Here is a 22,604-nt window from a genome sequence, read left to right on the forward strand (position 1 = left end):
GATGCCTGGTACAACGCCTTCAACCTTGGTCACTCTGACTGGCACAAGGGTCCTTAGCAGTCTGTTTATGGAGGATGATGATGATGCATGTTGGCTAATTAAATCTAGGACTGTGCAAGCCAATGTACTTTTCCCCTTGCACTATAACGAGCAGCAGTTAGGAACTAAAAAAACATTGGCAAGTGCCCAGCTTAACCCAAGGCCTGTTTGCTTATTATTGCGTTGCAGCAGTGCCTAGAGGGTCCAGCCTTCTGTGGTAGGCACGGGACAAACACAGAACAAAGAGATGCACCCACCCCACAGGATTCAGCTGACAACGCTTCAAGCTTGGTGCAGTTTCCACAAATGCTTGGGGCTGCATGTCAGGAATGAACTGCATGGACAGAGCCCAGATTTGAACAGTAGGGTGCTGCGGGTCAGGCCGGAGGGGCACCGGCAGGGCTGTGTGTAAAGCCCAGGATTGGAATAGCAGGCAATATTGCCGAGCAGGAGTGAGATGCCCGGAGTGAGGGCCAATGCTTAATTTGTCATGAAAGAAGTGTTGGGGCTCAAATCTTTTTTTTTTTTTTTTTACATTCATAACTGATGCGGCAAGCTCAGAGGTGCTGGGGCTATGGACTGCCAAGCCGACAGGAGCCAGGGCTCAGCCCTGGCACGCATTAAGCCCTGGTGAGGGCACATGCCGTGATGTCTCTTGCACAACGCCTTGGCACCAGGCTTGCGTTTTGCTCCTTGCCCCGCATCCAAAGAGCGAGGCCCTCTCACTCCGCTTCCCTCTGAAGGGCGTTTCCATGCGATCCGCGTTGCCTCCGAGTGCATGGCCCCAGGCGTGGGCCGTGGGGCGCGGGCCCGTCCCCTGCACACCCATCCGCCCGGCTCCGGGGCCGGCTCGCCGCTGCTGGTTGGGGTGGGTGCCGCGCGTCATTGGCCAGGCCGCGGGAGCACGTGGGGCTGGGTGTGCGCCGCAGGCTCAGCCTGGGCGGGGAGGGCGCCCGTCTGACTCACTCGCTGACTCTAATCCCGCCGGAGGAGAAGCCGGGACACACACAGACTTGAGGAGCGAGTCCAGCCGGACGGGCCAGGGAGCCGCGTAGAGCCGGGGTGGCGAGCCGGAGGCCGAAGCGGGGGAGATGAAGGCATCGAGCCCTTGGCCGACGCTGTTCGGTGCCATCCTCGCTGTCTCGCTGGTTTTAGCTGTGGCGGGTGAGTTTGGATCAGAGGCGGAGTTTGACTTCTGTACTGGGGGCTCCCATGGTCTGGGTCATTGGCCTCGCCCGCCTCCCACTGTCTGTCCTGCTTCAGGGTCTCCCGGGGGTCTCGCCCTCCCCGGGCTGAAAATCTGGGGTGCAAGGGCGGGGGCGTGGCCAGCCTGGCCCGCTTGTCACTCTCCGCGTGCCGCTGCAGATCAAAGTCGGGGATCCTCAGGTGTGGGGGTGGAGCGGGCCAAGCTTAATCCCCTTCCGGTTCTGGCTGATGTTGAGAGGTGGGAGAATGGGCCCCTGGGGTGACCGCAGGAGGGGTACGGCGCTGTACGGCGAACGCTCAGCATTTCCGCAATCAGACCTCACTACCACCTCGCTCTTTGCTCAGTAGTGCTTCGCTGGCCTGAGTGCACAAATCCTCGCAGCCCACCCCCGGGAGTCAGGATCGCTGCCCCCGTTTTACAGAGGGGGGAGGCGAGGCACAGAAGGAGGGGGAGGCTGTGGGTACAGCTCAGGACTCTCACCCGGCGGCTGTAAATAGAACCTAGGAGGGTGGGCTCCCGGCTCCTAGCCACTGGCTACACAAGCCAATAGTCCTGACTGACATCCCAGGCCCCAGTCTTCTCCCCCAGAGCTGGGAAGAGATCCCAGGAGTTCTGGCTGACAGACTCCCCCCCCCCCCCGCTCTAACTATTAGATAACACTTCCCTCCTATATAACAAAACACCCTTCCTTCTTTGTACAGCCCTTAGCTGGGAAAGGAGGAATGGGCATGCGGTGAGCGCAGGGCTGGCCAAGGGAGGCAGGGAGGTGGTGAAGAAGCTGTACTGGTGGGGTTGGAGGTAGGGATGGGGTAAAGAGCTGAGAGGGTGGACTGTGTGGATAACAGGCGGAGGTAAGGGACAAGGATATGGGATAAAAGGAAAAGGAGTACTTGTGGCACCTTAGAGACTAACACATTTATTAGAGCATAAGTTTTCGTGAGTTACAGCTCACTTCATCGGATGCATTTGGATGCATTGATGAAGTGAGCTGTAACTCACGAAAGCTTATGCTCTAATAAATTTGTTAGTCTCTAAGATGCCACAAGTACTCCTTTTCTTTTTGCGAATACAGACTAACACGGCTGCTACTCTGAAACCTGAGGATATTGGATGAAACACTGGGAGTAGAGGGAAAAGACAGGGGGCACTTGCTGGAGCTTGGGCCCTGGGGCAGTGAGGGACCGAGGCTGGCACAGGGGCAGTGGAGGGCATGCAGTTTTGGTTGGGAGGGGCACCCATTTTCCCCTGACCCCTCCTTCAGCCCAGAGGGGCTTGGATATGGAGCCCAGAGCCTCACAGGACATTATTTTTGCCTCCCTGCCAGTTCTTGGAGCCACATAAGCAAACATTTCCAAAGGTGGCTGGTGATTTTGGGTGTCTCAGTTGGGAGCCCAATGTGGGACAGTTGGGGCCCGATTCTCAGGGCACTCACAGCTCCAGTCAAAGGCAGTGGGGAGTGGGAGATGCTGCATGGCTCTGAAAATCGGGCTCCAGCTGTCCCAGACACTGAGGCACCCCAAATCACTGGTGGCTTTTGAAAATGTAGCCCTTCCCACGCCTGCTGACAGTGGAGTGTGGCCAATGAGACCTGCTGGAGAGAGGACAAGGAGTCATCCCCAAAGGGAGGGGGAAGCTCAGTTACTTGCGATATTTAAAATGTGCATAGCCTATTGGGGCCCATTCTGCCCTGGAGAGGAATGCGGTAGAGTGGCTTTTCCAGCCCCTTCTCCTCTACCTAGTCTCCTCTGCCTGGCTGTGTCCTGGCCCCAGTGTGAACCAGATGCTCCTGTAGTGGAGGCAGCTGGCACAGCAGATGCTTGGGGGACACACACTTGTCACCCTTGTGTCTCTGTAAGCAGCCAGTACCTCTCTGCAGACCCAGCGCTGTGTGTAAAGCCTTGGCCAACTGCCTATAAGGATCCTTGATACTGAGTTTCTGATTGCCCAGGAGACTTGAGGAGCATGGGGCAGGTAAATAGCCTCACTCCTTGAAGAATGAAATGGGCAAAGACATCTCCACTCCCCAGTGGCCCTTCAGCATCTCCCTCCTCCTCATCTTCTGCTGTAGCTCATGGCAGTGCATTGATGGAAGATGAGGTCATGCAGAGCCAGGCTGGGCATCACAGGCATAAATTTGACCTGGTGCCCAAGCTCTTCCACTTTCTCAGGCTGGGCTAAAGGAGCAGCAGCAGCTTTTCTGAAGCCTCCAGTAAACACTGGCCGGCCTGCTCCATCTGCCATGAGCACACCCTGTGAATGTGGAGGGTTGGGATGTGGGATTAGTTCTGAGGAGCCTTGCTATTAAAAGACTAATTAGTAATAACTCCCTGAGCAGTGGCTTAGGCTAATGAGAGCCGTGCTGTTCAGTGCAGCTCTGGGCAGTGAGCTCCCAGCTCATTAAGTACCCACACAGGTAGTGTGTGTGTGAGGGGAGGCTGTCCCGGGGGTCTCCACCTGAGCTAAACCCTTGATCTAACGCCTGCAGCATGAGCCGATGTGGCAGAGAGAAGCTTGGTGTCAGGAGACAAGCTGCCCCAGTGCTTGCTAATGAGAGACGCAACCTTTCACCCGCGGGTCACCCATTTGAATCCGCCCAGGTCGGCATGGAGGGCTCTAGAAGTTATACCCAGTTGCCAGCCAGCTGTTTGGCAGTCCCCCCAGACCCCGCTATGTGAAATGAACTGGTGGGTTGCAGCCCAGCTTCCGGGCACAGCCAAAACCACTTTCATGATTGGCTTCTTGACCGGCACGAATGGCTATAGAGGAGTTCCCCCTCTTGTCCCTACTGAGGGTGCTGAAGCCTCACTGGCTGACAGGGATGGGGCAGGAGGAGTTTTCCCTGTATTGTGTGGGAATACAATTGTTATGCCTGTCCTAGGAATGGAGATTTTCCATCTCCAGGGGAGTATCTCACAGAGTGCGGTCCTAGGCAAAGGCTGGTCTGCTGCACAGAGCCATCAACAGGTGGGGAACATGTGGAAGCAGGTGGGAAGACTTCTCCTGGGCACTCCTTGGGGCAGATGCCCTGATGGACCCTGGGGGCCTCCCCCTGCACCCAGGAAATGGACACAGACAGGAAGTGCCCTCTGGGTAAGATGCATTTTCTTGGGATAGGTCTGAGCCGCCTTGGGAGCTGACCCGGCTTGTGCTCACTTGCTGTTTGGAGCAGCAGCTGGCCCTGTCTCCAGGCAATGATAGGCTGCTGGCCTGTATCCCCCTCTGCTCCACTCAGCCTGGCTCCTGGGCTTCCAGAGTGTTTGTTCCTTAGGAGATGCTGGTTTTTCAGTCTTTCACAAATATAAACCATCTTAACTGAAATATCAGACACTTGGCCCATCTGATTCCTGGGGTGAGGGCATCTGGTGCCCTATTCAGTCGCCCCACTCTGCTCTGCTCCCTGCACTGCTGGGATACAGGTCTAGGGGGTGGAAGGAGGAACATTCGCTCCTCCACTTACTCCCCAAGGAGGGCAATGTTGGCTCTGTGTATCCATAGTCTACCCCTTCTTCCCAGGAAGTCTGTGGTCATTTCACAGCCTCCCCTGGCCCAGTTAACTAGGAGGAATGGGTTGGAGCAAAGCACATTTAGGCTGAATAATAGGGAAGTTCCCTGAAGAGTGAGATCGGTGTGATGGAAAACAGATTGCCTAGGGACAAAGCCGTGGGGCACAGACGGAGGAATCAGCTGCTCTGGCCCGCAGTGCAGGATGGTCAAGGTGGGGAGGGGGAAGGACATGGGAGATGGGGGACTATCACTGTCAAACGGCAAGATGTGGGGTGATGTGCAGGGAAGATTGGTGTCAGCAGCTCCTTGGTGGCTCACTGTAGGGTGATGTGCTAGAAAGATTGGTGTTGGTGGCTCACTAGGGCAACTGGAGACAAAGCAAAGGCCCAGTTGCAGAACAGTGGGCACTGATAGTTCCCCTCTCCCTGCGCCTCCCACGACTTCCTGCTCCTAGCATGCCTCACCTTGGGCATTACCCTGCAGTGCTGGAGGAGGGTGAGACATTCAGGCACAAGAGGAGAGTTGGAAACTCCTTGGGGGACTTATGAGGGACTTTGGTCTCCGGGGCAGACGCTGTGGAATTGCACCGAGAATGTAGGTTGGTACCATGGACACTGTGAGGGTGGGAGCTGGGCAAGTTTCCTCCTCCCAGCTCTGCCGGTGCCCCTCTGTACTGACTGCTCTTCCAGTCCTGGAACCCCATACATAGCTCTGCCAGTGCGTCTCAATCCTGCCCTGCAGCACTGTGTATGAACTCAGCCTGGGACCCCCCATACACAGCTGTGCCACTGCACTTCAGACTCTGCTGCACCCAAAGTAACATGGATGAGCTCTGTAAAGGCAGGATATCTGCATTTGAATTTTCCTGCAAGATCAGATTTCAGTCAAAGACCTGGATCTGTAGCTGGCTCATGTGTGGTTTCCGTGGCAGTTAGTGTTTGTAATGACTTGTGGCCTTGGTTACAGGTGATTTCTGTGATGTGAACCACTGTGAGAACGGGGGTACTTGCCTGACTGGTAGCAATGAGACTCCATTCTTCTGTATCTGCCCTGAAGGTTTCACTGGGATTGACTGCAATGACACGGAGAAAGGTACAGCCCATGTGAGAGGCGGGTCCAGACGCTCTGAGACTAGAATCTCATGTGTATGTGATTGTGATGCATCAACAATAACACAGCAAAGTGTGTGGATCTGCTGGATCCATGTGTGCCCTGGGGGCACTAGCATGTAGCGAAGTTCCCATGTCATGACCCTGTCCATTGGCTGCTTCCAAGTTCCAACCCTGCCGATGATTTGTACAGGGTGGTGTTCTAAAACTGGTGCCTATAACAAGGACATGAACATGAGTAGATCTTAGACTCTTAGGATGAGCTTCTTCTCATGGGGAAATAACTAACAGACTGTCAAAGTATGTGTCATACCTTTCTCTAGTGATTGGTCTGCTGCAGGATAACATCATACTACTTCTACCTGGCAATGGAGTGGTAGAGGTCTCTGTTATGGAGCTGAAGGTCCCAGTTTCAAACACTGAGACAACCAGGCTTGTACCAGATTCACACACATTTCAGGAGCACTAACCCAGAGCCAAATGCTGTTATGTCAGATCCATGCATGACTTGGGGTTGTTATGCTTGTAAGAAGCACATAGAATCTTTTAAAAGGAGCTAAGGCAATATTCTGTGTTATTGAGTGTACAATTTAAGCATTGAAATCGGCATATGCTTACACACACACACAAGGTTCTGCAGCTGGATCTTATAGTTACTAGTCCTTAGTGTTGTTCGGTCCGTTCCAATGGCCAGCTGAAATCGCACATGAGAGAGGGGGAACACACCCTTCTTTTATAGTGATAAGTTCCCATTCAAGTCTATGGACCTTGCTGTGCCATACTGGAGCTGTCAATCACGAGGTATTCAAGGTTGCTCTGTTTAGCATTATTTTGAATTGTTCCCGGGGAGGATCCGCAGCTGTTTCTTATCTGTCCCTTTGGCTCAACTCCTTATCTTGTCCTTGGTGTGTATGCCTTTGCTTTAGGGTCATCAATCTGCCATCCGGGTGATTGATAATAAAGTTGGTGCCTCTTGACTCCTCCACTCTCCTCTCCACCGTCTGGCCCAGCTGTCCTGTCTCAGTTAATCACCATACATTCTTCACTCACACCAAACCCTAAATAAAGCTATTATGGCCATAAAACTTCTATCCTTCTAAGAGCGAATGTTAACACAATCAGCAAAGAATAAACTCAGAACAATTTACTAATTCAAGGCTATGATTTCTTCTTACTAATTCAAAGCTAGCAAAATGGAGTACAATTCTACTTGAGACAATTTCTTCCCATTAGACTTTTGGCCTACAAGGTCACCAAGTCACAGTAACGGGCATGCTTGTACCAAAGCCCTGCACCCCTGGAACCGTGTGGATTCTTCCTTTCCCTGTTCCCACTGACAACTGTTTGCTTCCTCTGTTTCCTTCCCCAGGCCCCTGCCACCCTAATCCCTGTCACAACAATGGCAAGTGCCAGCTGGTGCCCAACCGGGGTGATGTCTTTATGGAATATGTCTGCAAGTGCCCTGCGGGGTATGCAGGCACCCACTGCCAAAAGAGTGAGTATGGGTTGCTTCTGCAAGGGTGGCACCACGCACTGGCTCTGGGGGAGATGGGGACATGACAAAAGACCTCCCTGCAGGAGGAGCTGCCAAGGTGGGAGAGGAGCATGGAGACCAGGTGTCCATGTGGTAGATTGTGTTTGTGTATGTACCCCCGTTACCGTTCAGATATTGTTGGAGTATGTGTAAGTGACTAATCCGGCAAAATACCCCACTGAGTTTGTTTTCACCAAGGCATCAGATGTTTCTAACCCTGAGCTGCTGGCAATGCACTGGGCAGCCTTGCATGATGACTTCCCGCTCACATACCTCTGAACTGACTTGCTGGCTCTGGTGCCCACTGGCAGGGGTTATGTGATTCCATCCATTCTGCAACAGCCCAGCTGTCAGATCTACTCTGGATCGCTGGTCCTGGAGCCACCCCTGGAAATCTAGGAGCTGGAGTGGGATGGGAGCCCTAGGGACCAGCATGAGGTGGGGTGTGGGAGCTGGTGCCACTTAGGATAAGGAGTCCAGCTCCAAGTGAGATGCAGGGACTGGTGTTGGGTGGGATGTGGAGAGGCGGAGGTACGGTAGGATGCGATTGCCAACTCTTAGTCGGATGCAGGGCCTGGTGGTTGGTACAATGTCGGACCAGAGCCAGGTGGATGCAGGGGCTGGCACCAGGTGGGTTGCAGGGTTCAGCATTGAGTGCACTGAGAGAACTATAGAAATGATAAAGATACTGAGGGAGAAGGCAGTGCAATGGGTATGTCTGGCCTCTGCATCTTAACCATAGCCTGGTCAATGGCAGTTCTGCTTTTAGGACACCTGGGGCTCTGCCTGCTCCAGAGGGGAATTTGTGCATCATCTGCAGTGTAGAGTGGGACCCTCCCCACAGTTTCACACAGATGCATAGAAGAACCAGTGCCTCTAAGCCCAGTCCACTCCAGTAGGAGAGGCTCCCTCCCACAGTGGCATAGCTGGGCATCTCAGCTAGACCCTCCACCACTACAAGCAGCTTGGCAGTCATCCGAGGGCTGGTATGAATGCAGTTTGGATTAAAGCCCTCACTTAGCTTGTCAGAGCAGCTGCCTGCTGATAACTCTCTGCGTAAGTAATGGGACTCCCCATCCCACCATGTGGTGCTGGGTTTGAGGCTGGGGGCCAGAGGCTCTTTCTCATCTTCTTTGCTCCTGTCTCCCCTAGACGTGAACGAGTGCTCCTCACAGCCATGCAAAAATGGAGGCACCTGCCTAGAACAGAACGGTGACTATGCCTGCAAATGTCCCTCTCCATTCTTGGGGAAGACCTGCCATGTCCGTAAGTCCCTGACTGTGACAGGCAGCTACAGACCCTGCCCCCCCAACTTCCTGTTGCCCCTCTCTGCTTTCAGCAGTACCAGCAAGCACAAAGGAGGCCTTGTTGGTTGGCGTTAGGAAAAACGGAGGTCGGTGGCTTTTGAAGCCAGCTCCATTCTTGTCCATTAGCCCCATGACACTGGAAAGCCCAGTGCTAATGAAATTATTGCTGGAGGAGGCAACCCAGAGAGAGCACTGAGTCCCCTGTGGAGGCTCTCCTGCTCTTCTCACATCTCATGACTCTGGGATAGTCCCAGAGACTGGATCGTAACACATCACAGAATTCCCCTTTTCGGATCTGCTTACATCTTGTTGCTGTAGTGGGACAGCCATGGTGGCTGGATAATGGAGAAGGGAGGTTCATACAAGGAGCGTTCCCTCTTCAGGCTGTCCAGGCCTGTGATGGTAGTGAAAAGCTGCCTGGAGAGCTCTGCACACACCTGGACATCTTCTTTTCTGAGAGCGTTCAAGACAGTTGCTGACCAACTGGTCCTGAACAATCTTGGTTCCGGAAGTGCAGAGGGCATAGCTCTGGGGAGGGGTGAGGGTGAAACCAGATGCGGCTGGGGAACAGGAAGAACCAGCCACCTTCTCATTTTAATGAGACCCCCAAACCAGTGCCCCAAGTGGGCAATGAAGGTCCTTGCTCTGGTCTAGTTTCCATTTCATACCCATGAGACAAGAGGTGTCTCCAGAGAACCAGGAATGTGATGGTCAGTGTCACGTTTTCTTTCTCTCTTCTTCTCCTCTTCCTCTCTGTTCTTGCTCTTCTTTTACCGATGACCTGCCCCTCTTCCTTTTCATTCCCAATCTCCCTCCCTTTTCTTTCCCTGTTTCCCCTTCCCCTGCTCCAGGCTGTGCTGTTTTGCTGGGCATGGAGGGAAGGGCCATTGCAGATGCCCAGCTCTCGGCCTCATCTGTGTACTATGGGTTCCTAGGCCTGCAGCGCTGGGGTCCCGAGCTGGCCCGGCTCAACAACAACGGAATTGTCAATGCCTGGACCTCCAGCAATTATGACAAGAGCCCCTGGATTCAGGTACCAGCCAGCTGGAACACACAAACTTTCCCTTGGGTGGGTCATGAGCTCATTGCAGAACAGGTTCCTCTGAAGCACCAAGCACTGGCCAGTGCTGGAGGTGGGATGCTGGGCTTGTTGGAACACTGGTTTGTTCTCATGTGGCAGTTCCTACCAGCGCTTCCCCATGCTCCAGGGCTGGGACTTGGGGACTGCTCTGAATTCTGTCGGCCAATGGGAATGTGAACACACTGGTCCTATTCCCTGGTGAAATCTCCACCTTGGAGAAGGAGCGGTTTCAGATGGGAAGCCTCCTAATGTTAACATGACTATAAAAAGGGGGTGTCCCAGGGCAGCATCCCTTTGGGGGCAGCTGGTACTTCTTGTTGCAGGATGCTCAATGTCCTGGGAGGAGGCACTCAGGAAACACCTTGCGTTGCTCTGCAGCAATGCTCTCTGGTGGTACAGATGGGCATCCTTCTCTCCTTGATCAGGGGACTGGGATCACGGTGTGAGGCTGTGGGGATGGGGAGTTCTAGCATGGGAATAATGGGGCAGCCTGCAGATGGACAGAGCACCCACCGCAGGACAGCCCCTTTCAAGGGTGCTGAGGCTGAGTTGGTTCCCAGGAGTCCAGCTGGGCTGCAGGTCACATAGACTAATACTCTATGGGAGACCTGGGATGGCAGGGGCATAGCATGGACCATACTCTGTGTTAGGCTCTGTAGTATGTTCCCCACCCCATCCCAGTAACCCTCTTCATGCCACAGGCAAACCTGCTGAGGAAGATGCGGCTGACAGGGATCATCACGCAGGGTGCCCGCCGTGCGGGCTGGGCGGAGTATGTCCACTCCTTCAAAGTAGCGCACAGCCTGGACGGGCGTGTGTTTGTGTTCTGCAGGGACGAGAACCAGGATCGAGACAAGGTGGGTACTGCAGTAATGGGCCTGCTGCCTCCACGCATGGGGGGGAAACGGGGATGGGGGATGGGGCTGTGTCAGCGTGGGGCGAGGAGATCGATGCACTGGGGGTGTTGGCACATGGGCGGGTTACTACTGTGAAATTATGGCACTGGCGGGGGCCTTGTGTCACTTTGTGGGGGTCGTGTCTGCTCAGAGGAGATGCTGTGTCATTGCAGGGGTTGCAAACAGGATCGGGGGGTTCTCAGAAAGGTATTGAGAACAATAAATACCAGCGGTTTCATAATAATATAAATGATTATATACACACACACAACAGCTGCCTAGACAGAGCACAGCAACTAGTCAACATTCAGAAAATCCCTGATTTGTGACTAACGCCCCAAGTTTGCTTTGCCCTGATTCACAAGCTTCTGGGTAGTACATCTCCTGTTTAAAATGTTTGTCAGCCTATCAGGGAGCAGGCCCAATGCCATGTTTCTTGGGTGACCAGCCACACAACAAGAAGAGTCGATAGAGATGAGTAAACAGCCAAAGTGAAGAGTACATAAACTCCCTACAGATGTCAATGATTTGTTCAGCCCCATCAGACCTAGTCTTGACAGCAGATACGTTTGTGGGAAGCAAGACTGATCTTCGAACAATTTGCTAGAGGGGGTGAACGGGTAACAAATAAATCAAGTGTTTCTACTATATGCTACAGTGTACAATACTGTATATGTATATATTTACAGAACCAATAGCACTGTCTACTTCCCTGGAAGTTACCTGATGTATAAGCTGACCTACTAATTGACAGCTGTGTTACCAACTCTCAGGATTTTATTACACATCTTGTGATAATTGGTGTATTTCTTAAAACCCCAGCTGCTGTGATCCTGTAACTATATGAGAATCTCAGCCTTCATCATAAAAATAATAATAATAATAATAATAATTTTAACCCTCATGGTTGCAGAGAAAAGCATGTAAATGTGACCCCAGTGTATTCTAAAGAGTAAAAACAAACACACACACACACACACACACACAAGACAAGTGGGGGAAAAAAAATCAAACATTCTGTTTTAAAACAATCTCATGATTTTTAAGCCAATCTCATGATTTTTGGGAGCTTGACTCATGATCTTGTAACATTGTGGTTTGGCAACACTGAGTCCAAGGCATTCTTCAGTGTTGGTGGTGAGTTGTTCTGTCACGTGGCTTTTGTTATTGAGTCTACAAGATAAAAATCAGATCACTGGGTCAGGGATTACTATGGACAAGGGTACGGGGTAGAGAAGGGATGAGGACTTGATATTGGACCCCATTCCTGGCCACTAAACACTCTCTCATCTTGGTCTGTGCCCTTGCAGGTTTTCCTGGGGAACACGAATAATGATGGTATGCAGTCCAACATGTTCAATCCTCCGATCACAGCCCAGTACATCCGCATCTACCCCATGATGTGTCACAGGGCCTGCACGCTGCGCTTTGAGCTGGTGGGCTGCGAATTGAATGGTAAATGTCTGCTCTGGGCCAAGAATATGGTGTACTGCTCCAGAGCACTCACACCCCTGTCTGCTGGATCTCTGAGGTGGATGTGCATGTCCAAGGCACGAGCTGTGATTTCATCAGATCACACATGTTGGGCCGGGTCAGTGCTTGGATGGGTGACCTCTAAAGATACCTCGGATGTAGGAACCTTGTTGAGATTCAGTAGGGGGGTGTTCTTCCCTCTGTCAGTGCTAACCTTAGTGTCTCACTGTGGCACTAGAAGGCAGTGTGTTGCAGGGGAGTGGTACGGGTGACTTGGTGGGGGGGGGTGCTGTCACCTCGGAGTCATTACTGATCCCAGTGCAGTGCTATGGGATTTTGTGCTGCTGGAGGTGTTGCCTTTCTGATGAGACCTGATCATCCTTAGTTGTGAAAGATCCGTTGGCTCTTTTCGTGAGAATAGGGGTGTTAACTCCAGGGTCTCAGCCAAATCACATCCTAGATAATGACATTCTACTCCCTAAATCCTTCCCAGGCAGTCTCAATTAGGATCTTTCTGCACTCAGTCCCAAACCCCTGAGTAGTGCGGCTGTTCAACAGCTGCTGAGATCATTTCCCTGCTGGCTGAAACAACTTCTGTAGAGTTTGCAAAATTCTTTAGGATCAAAGTCCCCTAGAAAATGTAAGTTAGCAGTAGGCTCAGCCAATCAGATTTCTCTCTCGCTAGCTCAGCATTCCTAACATGACATGTGTGTGAGGCAGTGGTTGGCGAAATGGGCCCAGTTCCGAGTCTCTGGATTGCTCCAGGATTGCCATTCTCTTGAAATGTTGAACGTTGTAATTGTCCAATCAGTGCTGTCAGGGAGGCTGGGAACGACCCCCTGCTGCCTGGCTGTTTGGTGGCCCTGGTGTATTGCTAGTGGGATTGGTGCGTCCGTCGTATCAGCTGGGGCCTTCAGCAGAGGCCAAGGATCAAATGGGGCGTGGACACCAGCCTCCCCTTAGGGGAGAATGGTCAGGGCTGGGACCCAAGAGCAGGGTTGAGGGGGGAGTTAAGCTTGCCCTGCCACTGCCCACGGCTCGGGGGGATAGAGGCCTCCGTCTCTAGTGCTATGAATCTTCTAAGTTCACCTTATGTTTTGTGCTCTTGGGTTCCTGATCTGGACTCTGCCAGGGCCCTGTCCCTCATGGGGAGGGGTGAGGAGCCTGGGCGAGAGAGCCCTGCAGGAATACTGCAACAGGGGTCCAATCCCTGGGAACACCCAGGGCAAGCAGTTGGAATTAGCCTACATGGACGCAGGATCTGGAGTTCATCTGAAGCCTTTCAGGGAAAGTGACCAACGCTTGTGGTGGGGGCTGGACGTGGCCCTGGGGCCAGACGCCGGCTGGCAGGTCTGGGCCCCAGCTACTTTGGCACTGGGTGCTCAGGTCTAATTCCAGTAGTGTCTGTGTTTTGGTTTTCCAATCCCTTCTTTCCCCGCACGTCAGTCTTCTCTTTGTCTGCATCAGTGACCACGGTGACACCCACTGGTATCAATGAGAATTGCAGGGCTGGTCACATCATCTTGGCTGCAAGGTTACAGGGTGAACTGGCCTGTGGTACAATCCAGCTAGGCCAGAGGTGGGCAAACTACGGCCCGCGGGACCGTCATGCCCAGCTTCTGAGCTCCCGGCTGGGGATGCTAGCCCCTCCCCCACTGTCCCCTCTCCCCCGCGGCCTCAGCGTGCCACGCCACTAGTGCTCTGGCCTGCCGCTACTGCCGGGCAGCGCGGTGGTGTGGCTGGCTCTGGCCAGGCTGCGAGCTTCTGCTGCTCTGAGCAGCATGGTTGGGGAGCGGAGGGGTTGGATAAGGGGCAAGCGGTTCCGGGGGGCAGTCAGGGGACAGGGAGCGGGGGGGTTGGGTCCCAGGGGGGCGGTTCGGGATGGGAGTGTGGATGGGGTCGGGGCAGTTGGGGACAGGGAGCAGGGGGAGGTTGGATGGGGTGGAGGTTCTGGGGGGGGGTGTCAGGGGATGGGGAACAGGGGGTGTTGGATAGGTGTGGGAGTCCCGGGGGGCCTGTCAGGGAGCGGTGGTGTGGATAGGGCGCGGGGCAGTCAGGGCACAGGGAGCAGGGGGCTTGAATAGGGGGTGGGGTCCCAGAGGGTGGTTAAGGATGGGGGTCCCGGGAGTGGGTGGTCAGGAGACAAGGAGCAGGGGGGTTAGATGGGTCAGCAGTTCTGAGGGGGGCAGGAAGTGGGAGGGGGCAGATAGGGGGGGCGGGGGCCAGGCTGTTTGGGGAGGCACAACCTTCCCTACCCGGCCCTCCATACAGTTTTGCAATCCTGATGTGGCCGTTGGGCCAAAAAGTTTGCCCACCCCTGACCTAGGCGCTGCTCCACCTTCCCCATTTGGGGGGGGCTTGCAAGGCCTCAGGCAGCCTCCACACTCCAGCCTGGGGTTTGCTTCCCTATGTCGGTGGTTTTCAAGAGGCTTCTCTAGGCTGGGCATTTCTACTGGGCCCAGAAGGAAAAGGGACCCTGCCTCCAGAGTGGACTCTGCACATATTGCCCGGGAGCTGTGTCCTGTGCTTAGAGATGAGTGGCCCTCGGAAAGGACTGGGCATGGGGGCTCAGGTTTCAGCCACATTTCTGAGGGGCAGTACGGACAATGCTGTCCCGATAGCACTCCTGCAGTAGGGGGTGCTGCCACGCAGTGAGTGGGCCTCTCTGGGGCAGTTAGGCAGAGGATAAAATACAGAACTGGAATAAATTGTAAACCCACCCAATCCAATGACCTCTACTGCCTTCTCGAGAGGGACAGGGAGTTTTGAGGTCCCAACTTTGTGTATAGTTGGGGTTCCTGATCTGTGCTTGCAGCTCAGTGCTTTTTATGTCTCTACATTTGTGGTCTCTGCTCTTTGCATCTTTAGTGTCCCTGTTCTGTATTTATCAGGGATTCCTGGGACCCTGCTCAGTGTCTGTTTGGGATTCCTGGGTCCTGCTCTGTCTTTGTTTGGGATGACTATACTGCTGGACTCCTCCCTTTCACTGTGTCTATAAACCATTGTGTTACAGTGTATTTCAACATGGCAGGTTGTTCGGAGCCGCTGGGCATGAAATCCCGCCTGGTCTCTGACCGGCAGATCACAGCCTCCAGCATTTACAAGACATGGGGCATCGATGGCTTCACATGGTACCCACATTACGCCCGCCTGGATAAGACAGGCAAGACCAATGCCTGGACTGCACTCAACAACGACCAATCTGAGTGGCTGCAGGTGTGTCTCCATCACCCCTTAGTGGCTCTCCCAGCAGGGAGGTAGGGAAGTCTGGTGATGTGAGCATAGGCCCTTGGAGTACATGAGCTCCAATAGCAAAACTCATTCTGATTCACTCTGTGGCCTTGGGCAAGGCACCTGAGTTCTCGGCCTCAGTATCTCCATCTGTAAAATGGGGCTAATAGTCCATTATAGCTACCTGAGCAGCCACGTATTCCTATTGTGAAGGGCTGGATGCAGGATGCTTTCGGGGTTACCAGGTCCCAGGGAGGGGAGCTTGGATACTGGGCAGAATACAGGCAGTGGCTGTGCTCTGTGCATCTGGGATGGCAAAGGAATCTCAACCAGGGATTCATAGACTCTTTGGACTCCCCTCCCCGCAACTTTCCCTCTTCCCATTCTCACCCTCCCTATTTTCTAGGGGTCCCTGTTGCACCCCTAGATCTAATCATTTCTATAAGTGACTGCAAGCTACTTAGAGTGGGCGGCAGAAACCCTTGTCAGCCCCACCACTTATCTCCTGTGGCATCCCCATTCTGCATGGATCAGCCCATGGGAGCTTAGCTCAGCTTCTCTGCCACATGCGTGACCCTCTAGCTCAGAACTGGCTGCCACTTGGCCTCAGTTTCCTGCTCTGTGCTGTTTTTTCCAGCCAGCAGAGTGAACCACAGAGGAAGCTCTCTCATCCCCTTCTAAAGCCAGTGTGGTTACTCCAAAGTCTGCCTACAGTTTGGTTGCTGGTCCAGGGGTGGGCTAGAGGAGGGGCCAGAGACTCCTGCAGTGCAGGAATCTTGTCAGGTTTTCTGTCATTACCCCAGACCCCAGATCCTTTCTCAGGTGATTTCAGAATCCTCTGTGGGTGCAGCTCGGGCAGGGAAAGCGAGATGCCATCCCTCCAAGCCAGAGTGTCTCTAGAGAGCTGAGCAGTCAGTCCTGCCCTTGGGAGCCAGGCAGGGCCCTCCAGAACAAACCTTTCCCCAGCATTTGCCTTTATCTGATCTTCCTTGTAATGCTGTAGCATCCCAGACAGGTCCCTTTACTGGCTCCTCCCTTTGCTGGGGTGTCTCTGGCTCATACTCTGTGTAACCTGGCTGCTGCTCCTTTGGCTCCTGCCTGTCTCCACACCAGCCTTGTTCTCTCCCTCCTTGTTCCCTTCCCACCTGTGAGGAGGCTCAGCACCAGCAATCGCACCCAGGCTGGGGGAAGGCAAAGGAAACTTTGTCTGCCTGAATTGGGGCTGCTCTGGGGCCTGATGCACATTGCATGACTTGCGTGACTGCTCTGCAGCCCAGAATAGCTGGAGCACTAAGAGCCCTAGCCACCGCCTCTCCTAATCCTGAGCTGCCAGCTCCTGCCTCTGGCCATCCCCCGTCACACCATATACCAGGCAGCAGTGTAGGGTTGCCTGTGTTGGCTCTATGCCATCCCTGCACGGGGAATTCCTCAGGGTACTTTTCCACCCCCTCAATGCACTGGGCTGGAGTTGGGGCAGAATCTGCCCATGTTCCCAGTCTGCCAGGTCGGCTATGTGATGCATACAGTGGACTTCCTAGGCACTGATGGATCTTCACTTAGCAAAAATGCACAGAGCTGAAGTGTGTACATTCAGAGCCCAGGACTGGAATAGCAGAGGGGCTGCTGTCAGGCTTGAGGGCCATCAGTGGAGCTGCATGGGTGAGGCTTGCACAGCTCCTGGCTCTCTCAGCTTACTTGTGACCCGACTCGCTTTGGGGGCAAAGCGAGCGGACATCCTTTGAAAAAGCTCCGTGTCTCTGGCAGATTGACCTGCTGACTCAGAAGAAGGTGACCGGTGTCATCACCCAAGGGGCTCGGGATTTTGGGCACATTCAGTATGTGGCGGCCTACAAAGTGGCTTACAGTGATGATGGGACATCCTGGACCGTTTATAAGGACAACAGGACGAACAGCAGCAAGGTGGGTGCCGGGAAGGGGCTTCGGTAACACAGGGGGAAACTACAAATCCCAGCTTTCCAAAGGGGCTGGAATGAGATGGCGCCCAGACAGCATATGGCAGCAGTGATGACAAAGGGTCAGAGGAGTGGTCTCACTAACCAGAGAGCTGCTGGTGATACCACAGTACTTAGGTCATCAGCAAGGAAGGCCAAGGGACAAGAGAAGCTGTACCTGGGGTTTAATGGGGTAGGTGTTGTGGGACCCTTATACTGACCATTCTTGCTGTGTATTGGGGGGAGGGGAGGAAGCAGGTCACTGCTCAGCAGGGCACTTGCACAGCTCCCCATAGGGCTGTGATCCTGTAGTGTGTCCTCTCCCACAATGCCTGCGACCTGACATTGCCCCCTGGCAGGACCTGCTCCTCGTTCTAATGCCTCCTCCCCTCCCTCTGCAGATCTTCCAAGGAAACTATGACAACACCTCTCACAAGAAGAACGTGTTTGACGTGCCCTTCTACGCCCGCTTTGTGCGCATCCTGCCCGTGGCATGGCACAACCGCATCACACTGCGCATGGAGCTGCTGGGCTGTGATGAGTAATCTGCCAGGGAAGGCGGCGTGGAAGGAAAGGACTGGCCTGCCGCCTGCCCCTGCCTCCCACTCCTGGCCTTTCCCCTGCATGCCTGCTGCTGTAACATCCCCCTCTCTGTGTCTCACCCATGCTTCCCTACGACATCTGTGTCTGATTCCTGGTCTGGCAGTGGGGAGGGCTGGAGAGGGGCAGTGAGTGCATGACTGTAGCTGAAGCTGATAGAAATCTCATGGGAGGGCTCTGGGTCCCCCTCGCCTTTGCTTTAGAAAAGCATGTGACAGCTCCGCATTGGTGGGGCTACCGTACTTGCACTAACACGCAAAGGCCCCTGCAGCTCTCTGGGCCCGCAGCTCTGCACTTTAGGGGGCCGTCCCAGATGAGGGGCTCTTGCTCTCTGAGCCCCTCATGTTGGTCTAGGTGTTTCTCATCCAGGCCCTTACGGGGCTCCCTGCAAACAGAGGCCCTAGCAATCTCCATCAGATCCAGAAAACTACGCCCCCTTGTAGCTCTGCTTCCACTGAAGGGCCCTTAGCAATCAAGAGCTCGTCTGTCTCCCATCACCTTCAGTGTTCAGGGGAGTGTTTGAGCGAGATGCCCTGGAGACAGGGCAGGCCCCTCCATTCATGGCCTCTATCTCTCAAGCATAGGCAGATAGCTGGCTTCCCCCTTACATGTGTCGAGGGGAGAGGGAGCTTCCAGTTCTTTAGCTCCTAAAGTGATTCAAAAGGGCCCTCGGGCAGAATCTGTTGCTACTGAGTGCACCAATCACCCCCTCCTTGCAGGTCGCTGCCCAGCAGCGATGTTGCTGTGGGTTCTCTCGGTTCAGCATAGTGTCAAGGGAGTGATGAGAAGGGGTGGGGACATAGATCAAGTCAGAAGTCACAGGGCTCCAGTGCGGGGAGAAGCTGGCAGCTGGGAATCTGTACACACAGGGCCTCGTTTTCAGACAGGCTTTGCACTGCAGAAACTGCCCTGCTCCTGCAGGGCACACATGGGAAGATCTGTCCTGCCAGTGGGGAGCTGGGCAAAAAGGGGGGACGTGTAATTTCTGTTGTAAAATCTGGGGGCGGGGGCTGGGAATGTGGCCAGCAGTGACTGACCCAATGTCCAGCACCTGCCCATAATGCCCCAGGGCGGACACTGGTACACATGCTACTCACAAACACTGCAGGCACAAGGACAGGGCAAGTGCTATCTGCATTCCCACTTTTGGTCCCATGAGCATTGCTTCTGAGCACCCACCTGGCCAGGAATTCATGCAGGACAGCACAGCCAACCTGCCAGTCACCACAAGGCTCTCATCCCCCCACTGCCACCGAGAAGTGAAGCCCCATGCCCCTGTTCAGGTAGCCACTGTTCCTGGGCTCCAGCCATTGTAGTGCATCCCAGTGAAGTCCACAGCCCAAACCCTCCTGTAGGCCAAAAGGATGGCCCCAGCAAACGCAGTTTATCCACGGTGTTTCACGGTACCGAGTCCCATGATGGTGCCCTGCTAAAGGAGAACCTAGAGATTCTCCAGCCACGGTTTCCGAAGTTTTCTCAATTCCATCATCTCAGGACAAGTCAAGGCAGGGGTGGCACACAGAACAAACTGGGCTTGTGGTACGGAGCTTTGAAACCCTCCTCCAACCCTGCTCACATACAGGGAACTCCCTAGCAGACCCATGATACGATTCTTGGCACAGAGGCGACTGGCATGTTGCATGACCCATGAATGAACCAGGGGTGAGGACTCAGGGCGTTCTGTGCTAGTTCTGATCCAAACTTCTGCCGCAGCACTCCAGGGTCCTTGGAGCATCTGGTGTGGGTGTGGGTGTGCGTGTGCGCGTGCGCGTGCTGCTGATTGGCCAAAGCGTCTGGCCACCTCCAATTTAGGCTGCTCAGCTTGCATAGTAACTCCCCTTGCTTTCCCATGAGACAGTCTCAGGATGTTAATTCTGGGAAAGAGGGGACCAGGCTCTGCGGTGTCCATAGCTCTTCCCCCATCATTGGGCAGAGGTTGCCCTCAGTGGGGTTGGTGCCCATCATAGCCTGTCAACATGCAGTTCTGAGTGCCTGCCCCTGGCCTTCTGGTTCACAGGGTTACCAGTTCTCCTGATTTTAGTGCGAGTCTCATGATATTTGGTCTTGTCTCAAAGCCCCAGCTCCTGGGGTCAGGTGATTACAGGAGAATCTCAGCTCTCATTTAAAGAGAAAAACAAAAAGTAGATTCTGGTCCTATTGGTTGCAAAGAAAAGCTTGAAAACATGACCATTAAATGCTCCAAACCCAGAAGGACAATCAGAAGAACTAAACACTGATTCTTTTTTAAATCTCAGGATTTTTAAGCCAATCTTGTATTTTAGGGGGCCTGTCTCATGATACTTGAGTGCTTCAGGATGGTAATACTGGGTCCATGCATGCACGCTACCCGCTACAAGAGTGAGAGTGGGGACAGACAGGCACAGCGACTGCCCCAGAGGGCGTGCCCCTCACTGACCTCACAGCATGGCACGGCTTGGAGCCTGGCTGAGCAGAGGCTCCAGATTTGGGATCAGTCCCCATTGGCAGGGATGTGTGGGTCTCTGGTGTGGATCTGACTTAAAGCGTGATGCAGAGCTGGACCTTCACGTACGTTTGCGAGGGAAATGGATTCTTTGGTGTAAGTGATGGCATGAGCGAGTCTTGGATGGGAAGGCAGCACACCCTGTAAGCGTGTCTGACCATATTAAAACCAGCTGAAACTCATGAGTGTCCACCTGCTTATTTGGGTCTCTGACTCGGGTCTCGCCTGGTGCAGTGCTGAACATGGAACAGGATTCTGCCCTGCTCCTCTTCCTCTCCTGCTGCACCCTGCATCACTCCCTTCAGCACTTCCCAAGCCTGTGTCTCCTTCGAAAGAGCCAAAGGGCAAAAGGTCCTGGAGGATAGGGGATGCCCCATGTGTGTGAGGTCTGGGATTCATGTTCCCACTGCTTGAAACCCACTCCCTGCAACAAAGCCTGCCATGGCCTCAGCTCCCCCCCCCCGTACCCACCCACCCCATGGCACATCTCCTGGGCTCTGCTTACGCAGCCAGAAGCAGCACCACCGATCTCCTGCCGGCAGGGCTGCTGTCTGGAGCTCCGTATAACATGAGTGAGGCCACGAACTTTGTTAGTTCCCTGAGTGCCCCCTTCAATCTATCACCATATAATTACCCAATTCACTCAGCTCAGAGCCCTTGTGCTCCTACAGCATCCTCTGGAGCCTGGGAACTCCTTCTGCTTTCCCAGCTCCCTTTTATCTCCATGAATGTTCTGGGGCCTGGGATTAGAGTCGGACTCACTCCAGCTGCAGCCACCTTGCCCGGAGATGAGCAGCGGTGATGGCTGCTCCTGGGAAGAAAGGTCTGAGGCAAAGCAGCCGCTTAAGAGGGAAATTCCTCTGCTCTGGGGAGGCATCAGGAGCCAGGAAAAGCCATAAACTCACAGAGGCCCAGGAGGGTCTGGTTGTCTCTGCTTGTAGAGCTGGCAGGAGGGTAACAGGACCCAGTAGGACTGGAACTGGGCAGCAAGGGGTCAGGGAGGGGAGTAACTTGGCAAGAGCTGATGGAGCAGCAGGAGCCTAAGTGAAAACTGGGCTAAAAGGCCCCCCCCTTCCTCTCCGAGCTTTCCAGTCACAGTGTGCTGCAAATCCTCCCATGGAGGGGGATAAGAAGGGGCCGATTCTTGGTGGGGGTGGGGTGGGATCATGCCCTGCCCCAAACCTAGTGATGGGAGAATTCTGACTAGTCCAATGCAGGGAAGCACCTGGAACCTTTCACTTTCCTGAACTTCTTCTCCCTGGCTCAGGCTTTAGGGCCACTGACACGGCTTCCATGACTCGGGGCTGTGGGGAAAACTTAGCTTCCCGAGCCTCCTCAGCAACGGTCCAGGAAAGGGGATTTGATTCTGGGCAAAGGTTCAGGCCAGTGTCTCATCTATTCAAGCCCATCCGCCCCACCCTCCCTACACATGACCGGATTTCTAGGGTGCTGCGGGACAAGATATGGGTTTCTCCATATTTGTAACTAATTCCAGGGCTGGCAGAACTTGGGCAGCCAGGACAGGATCACTCATTGACCCAAGAAGGCTTCCTGCCAGCCCCAAAGCATTTTTTCCTTCCCTGAAGATGCTGTAGCCGCCCCACCTCAGCTCAGGACCTACACAGCACTGGGGCTGGGCTAGATGGCTGGGAGATTCCATAGGGACCGGCACTCTCCTGAGTCAGTGCTGACCCCAGTACTCCCCAGTGCATACTAGGGGGTGCCAATCTGCAGGAGATGGGGGGGGGTGTCTCAGCTGGGGTTGCTCCAAATCAGTGCTGACACTCAGCATAGTGCAGAGGGGTGCTCTGGAGAGGTGCCATTTTCCAGCTCAGACATTAAAAGCCTGGCTGCTTTGGGCTGTTAAAGGTTCCGTTGCACATTTGAGGAAGCTGCTTCCCAAGAGGCAGGCTGTTTATAACATGGGTGTGACACACAGGGGAACCGTCTGGAGACTGAACTTTCCTGGCCCTGGTCCCATAACAAGGATCAGGCTCCCAGAGGGATATCCCCGCCAGTAGCTACTGTTATAGCATTAAGCCTTAAGTATTAAGTAATGCATCCGATGAAGTGAGCTGTAGCTCACGAAAGCTTATGCTCTAATAAATTTGTTAGTCTCTAAGGTGCCACAAGTACTCCTTTTCTTTTTGCGAATACAGACTAACACGGCTGCTACTCTGAAACCTAGC

The 22,604-nt window shown here is 54.0% G+C and overlaps 1 protein-coding gene across 4 annotated transcripts; it reads left to right on the top strand.

Moving 5' to 3' along the window:
* Positions 1-628: 628 nt before the first annotated feature.
* Positions 629-20,597, top strand: MFGE8 (milk fat globule EGF and factor V/VIII domain containing). Of its 4 annotated transcripts, none has more exons than XM_038420267.2 (10): positions 806-1,203; positions 5,717-5,842; positions 7,229-7,354; positions 8,546-8,659; positions 9,552-9,733; positions 10,483-10,638; positions 11,988-12,132; positions 15,182-15,366; positions 17,146-17,301; positions 17,735-20,597. In XM_038420267.2, exons 1-10 carry the CDS (start codon positions 1,131-1,133, stop codon positions 17,876-17,878), a joined length of 1,407 nt encoding a protein of 468 aa, XP_038276195.1. In that variant the 5' UTR covers positions 806-1,130; the 3' UTR covers positions 17,879-20,597. The 4 variants fall into 4 exon arrangements, with proteins under 4 accessions (XP_038276197.1, XP_038276195.1, XP_038276194.1 ...); XM_038420266.2 differs by having other exon boundaries at positions 936-1,203; positions 15,164-15,366; XM_038420269.2 differs by lacking the exon at positions 8,546-8,659 and having other exon boundaries at positions 629-1,203.
* Positions 20,598-22,604: the final 2,007 nt, after the last annotated feature.

The sequence above is a fragment of the Dermochelys coriacea genome, chromosome 10, assembly GCF_009764565.3.
Source record: "Dermochelys coriacea isolate rDerCor1 chromosome 10, rDerCor1.pri.v4, whole genome shotgun sequence".
Taxonomy (NCBI): Eukaryota; Metazoa; Chordata; order Testudines; family Dermochelyidae; genus Dermochelys; species Dermochelys coriacea.

What these genes read in the sequence shown, in the direction of transcription:
- MFGE8 (XM_038420266.2), top strand. Translation starts at nt 1,131, where the DNA reads ATGAAGGCATCGAGCCCTTGGCCGACGCTGTTCGGTGCCATCCTCGCT. An exon ending in AGGCACCCACTGCCAAAAGA is followed by an intron (nt 7,355 to 8,545) that starts GTGAGTATGGGT and finishes TGTCTCCCCTAG; the next exon opens with ACGTGAACGAGTGCTCCTCA. An exon ending in GGGGAAGACCTGCCATGTCC is followed by an intron (nt 8,660 to 9,551) that starts GTAAGTCCCTGA and finishes CCCCTGCTCCAG; the next exon opens with GCTGTGCTGTTTTGCTGGGC.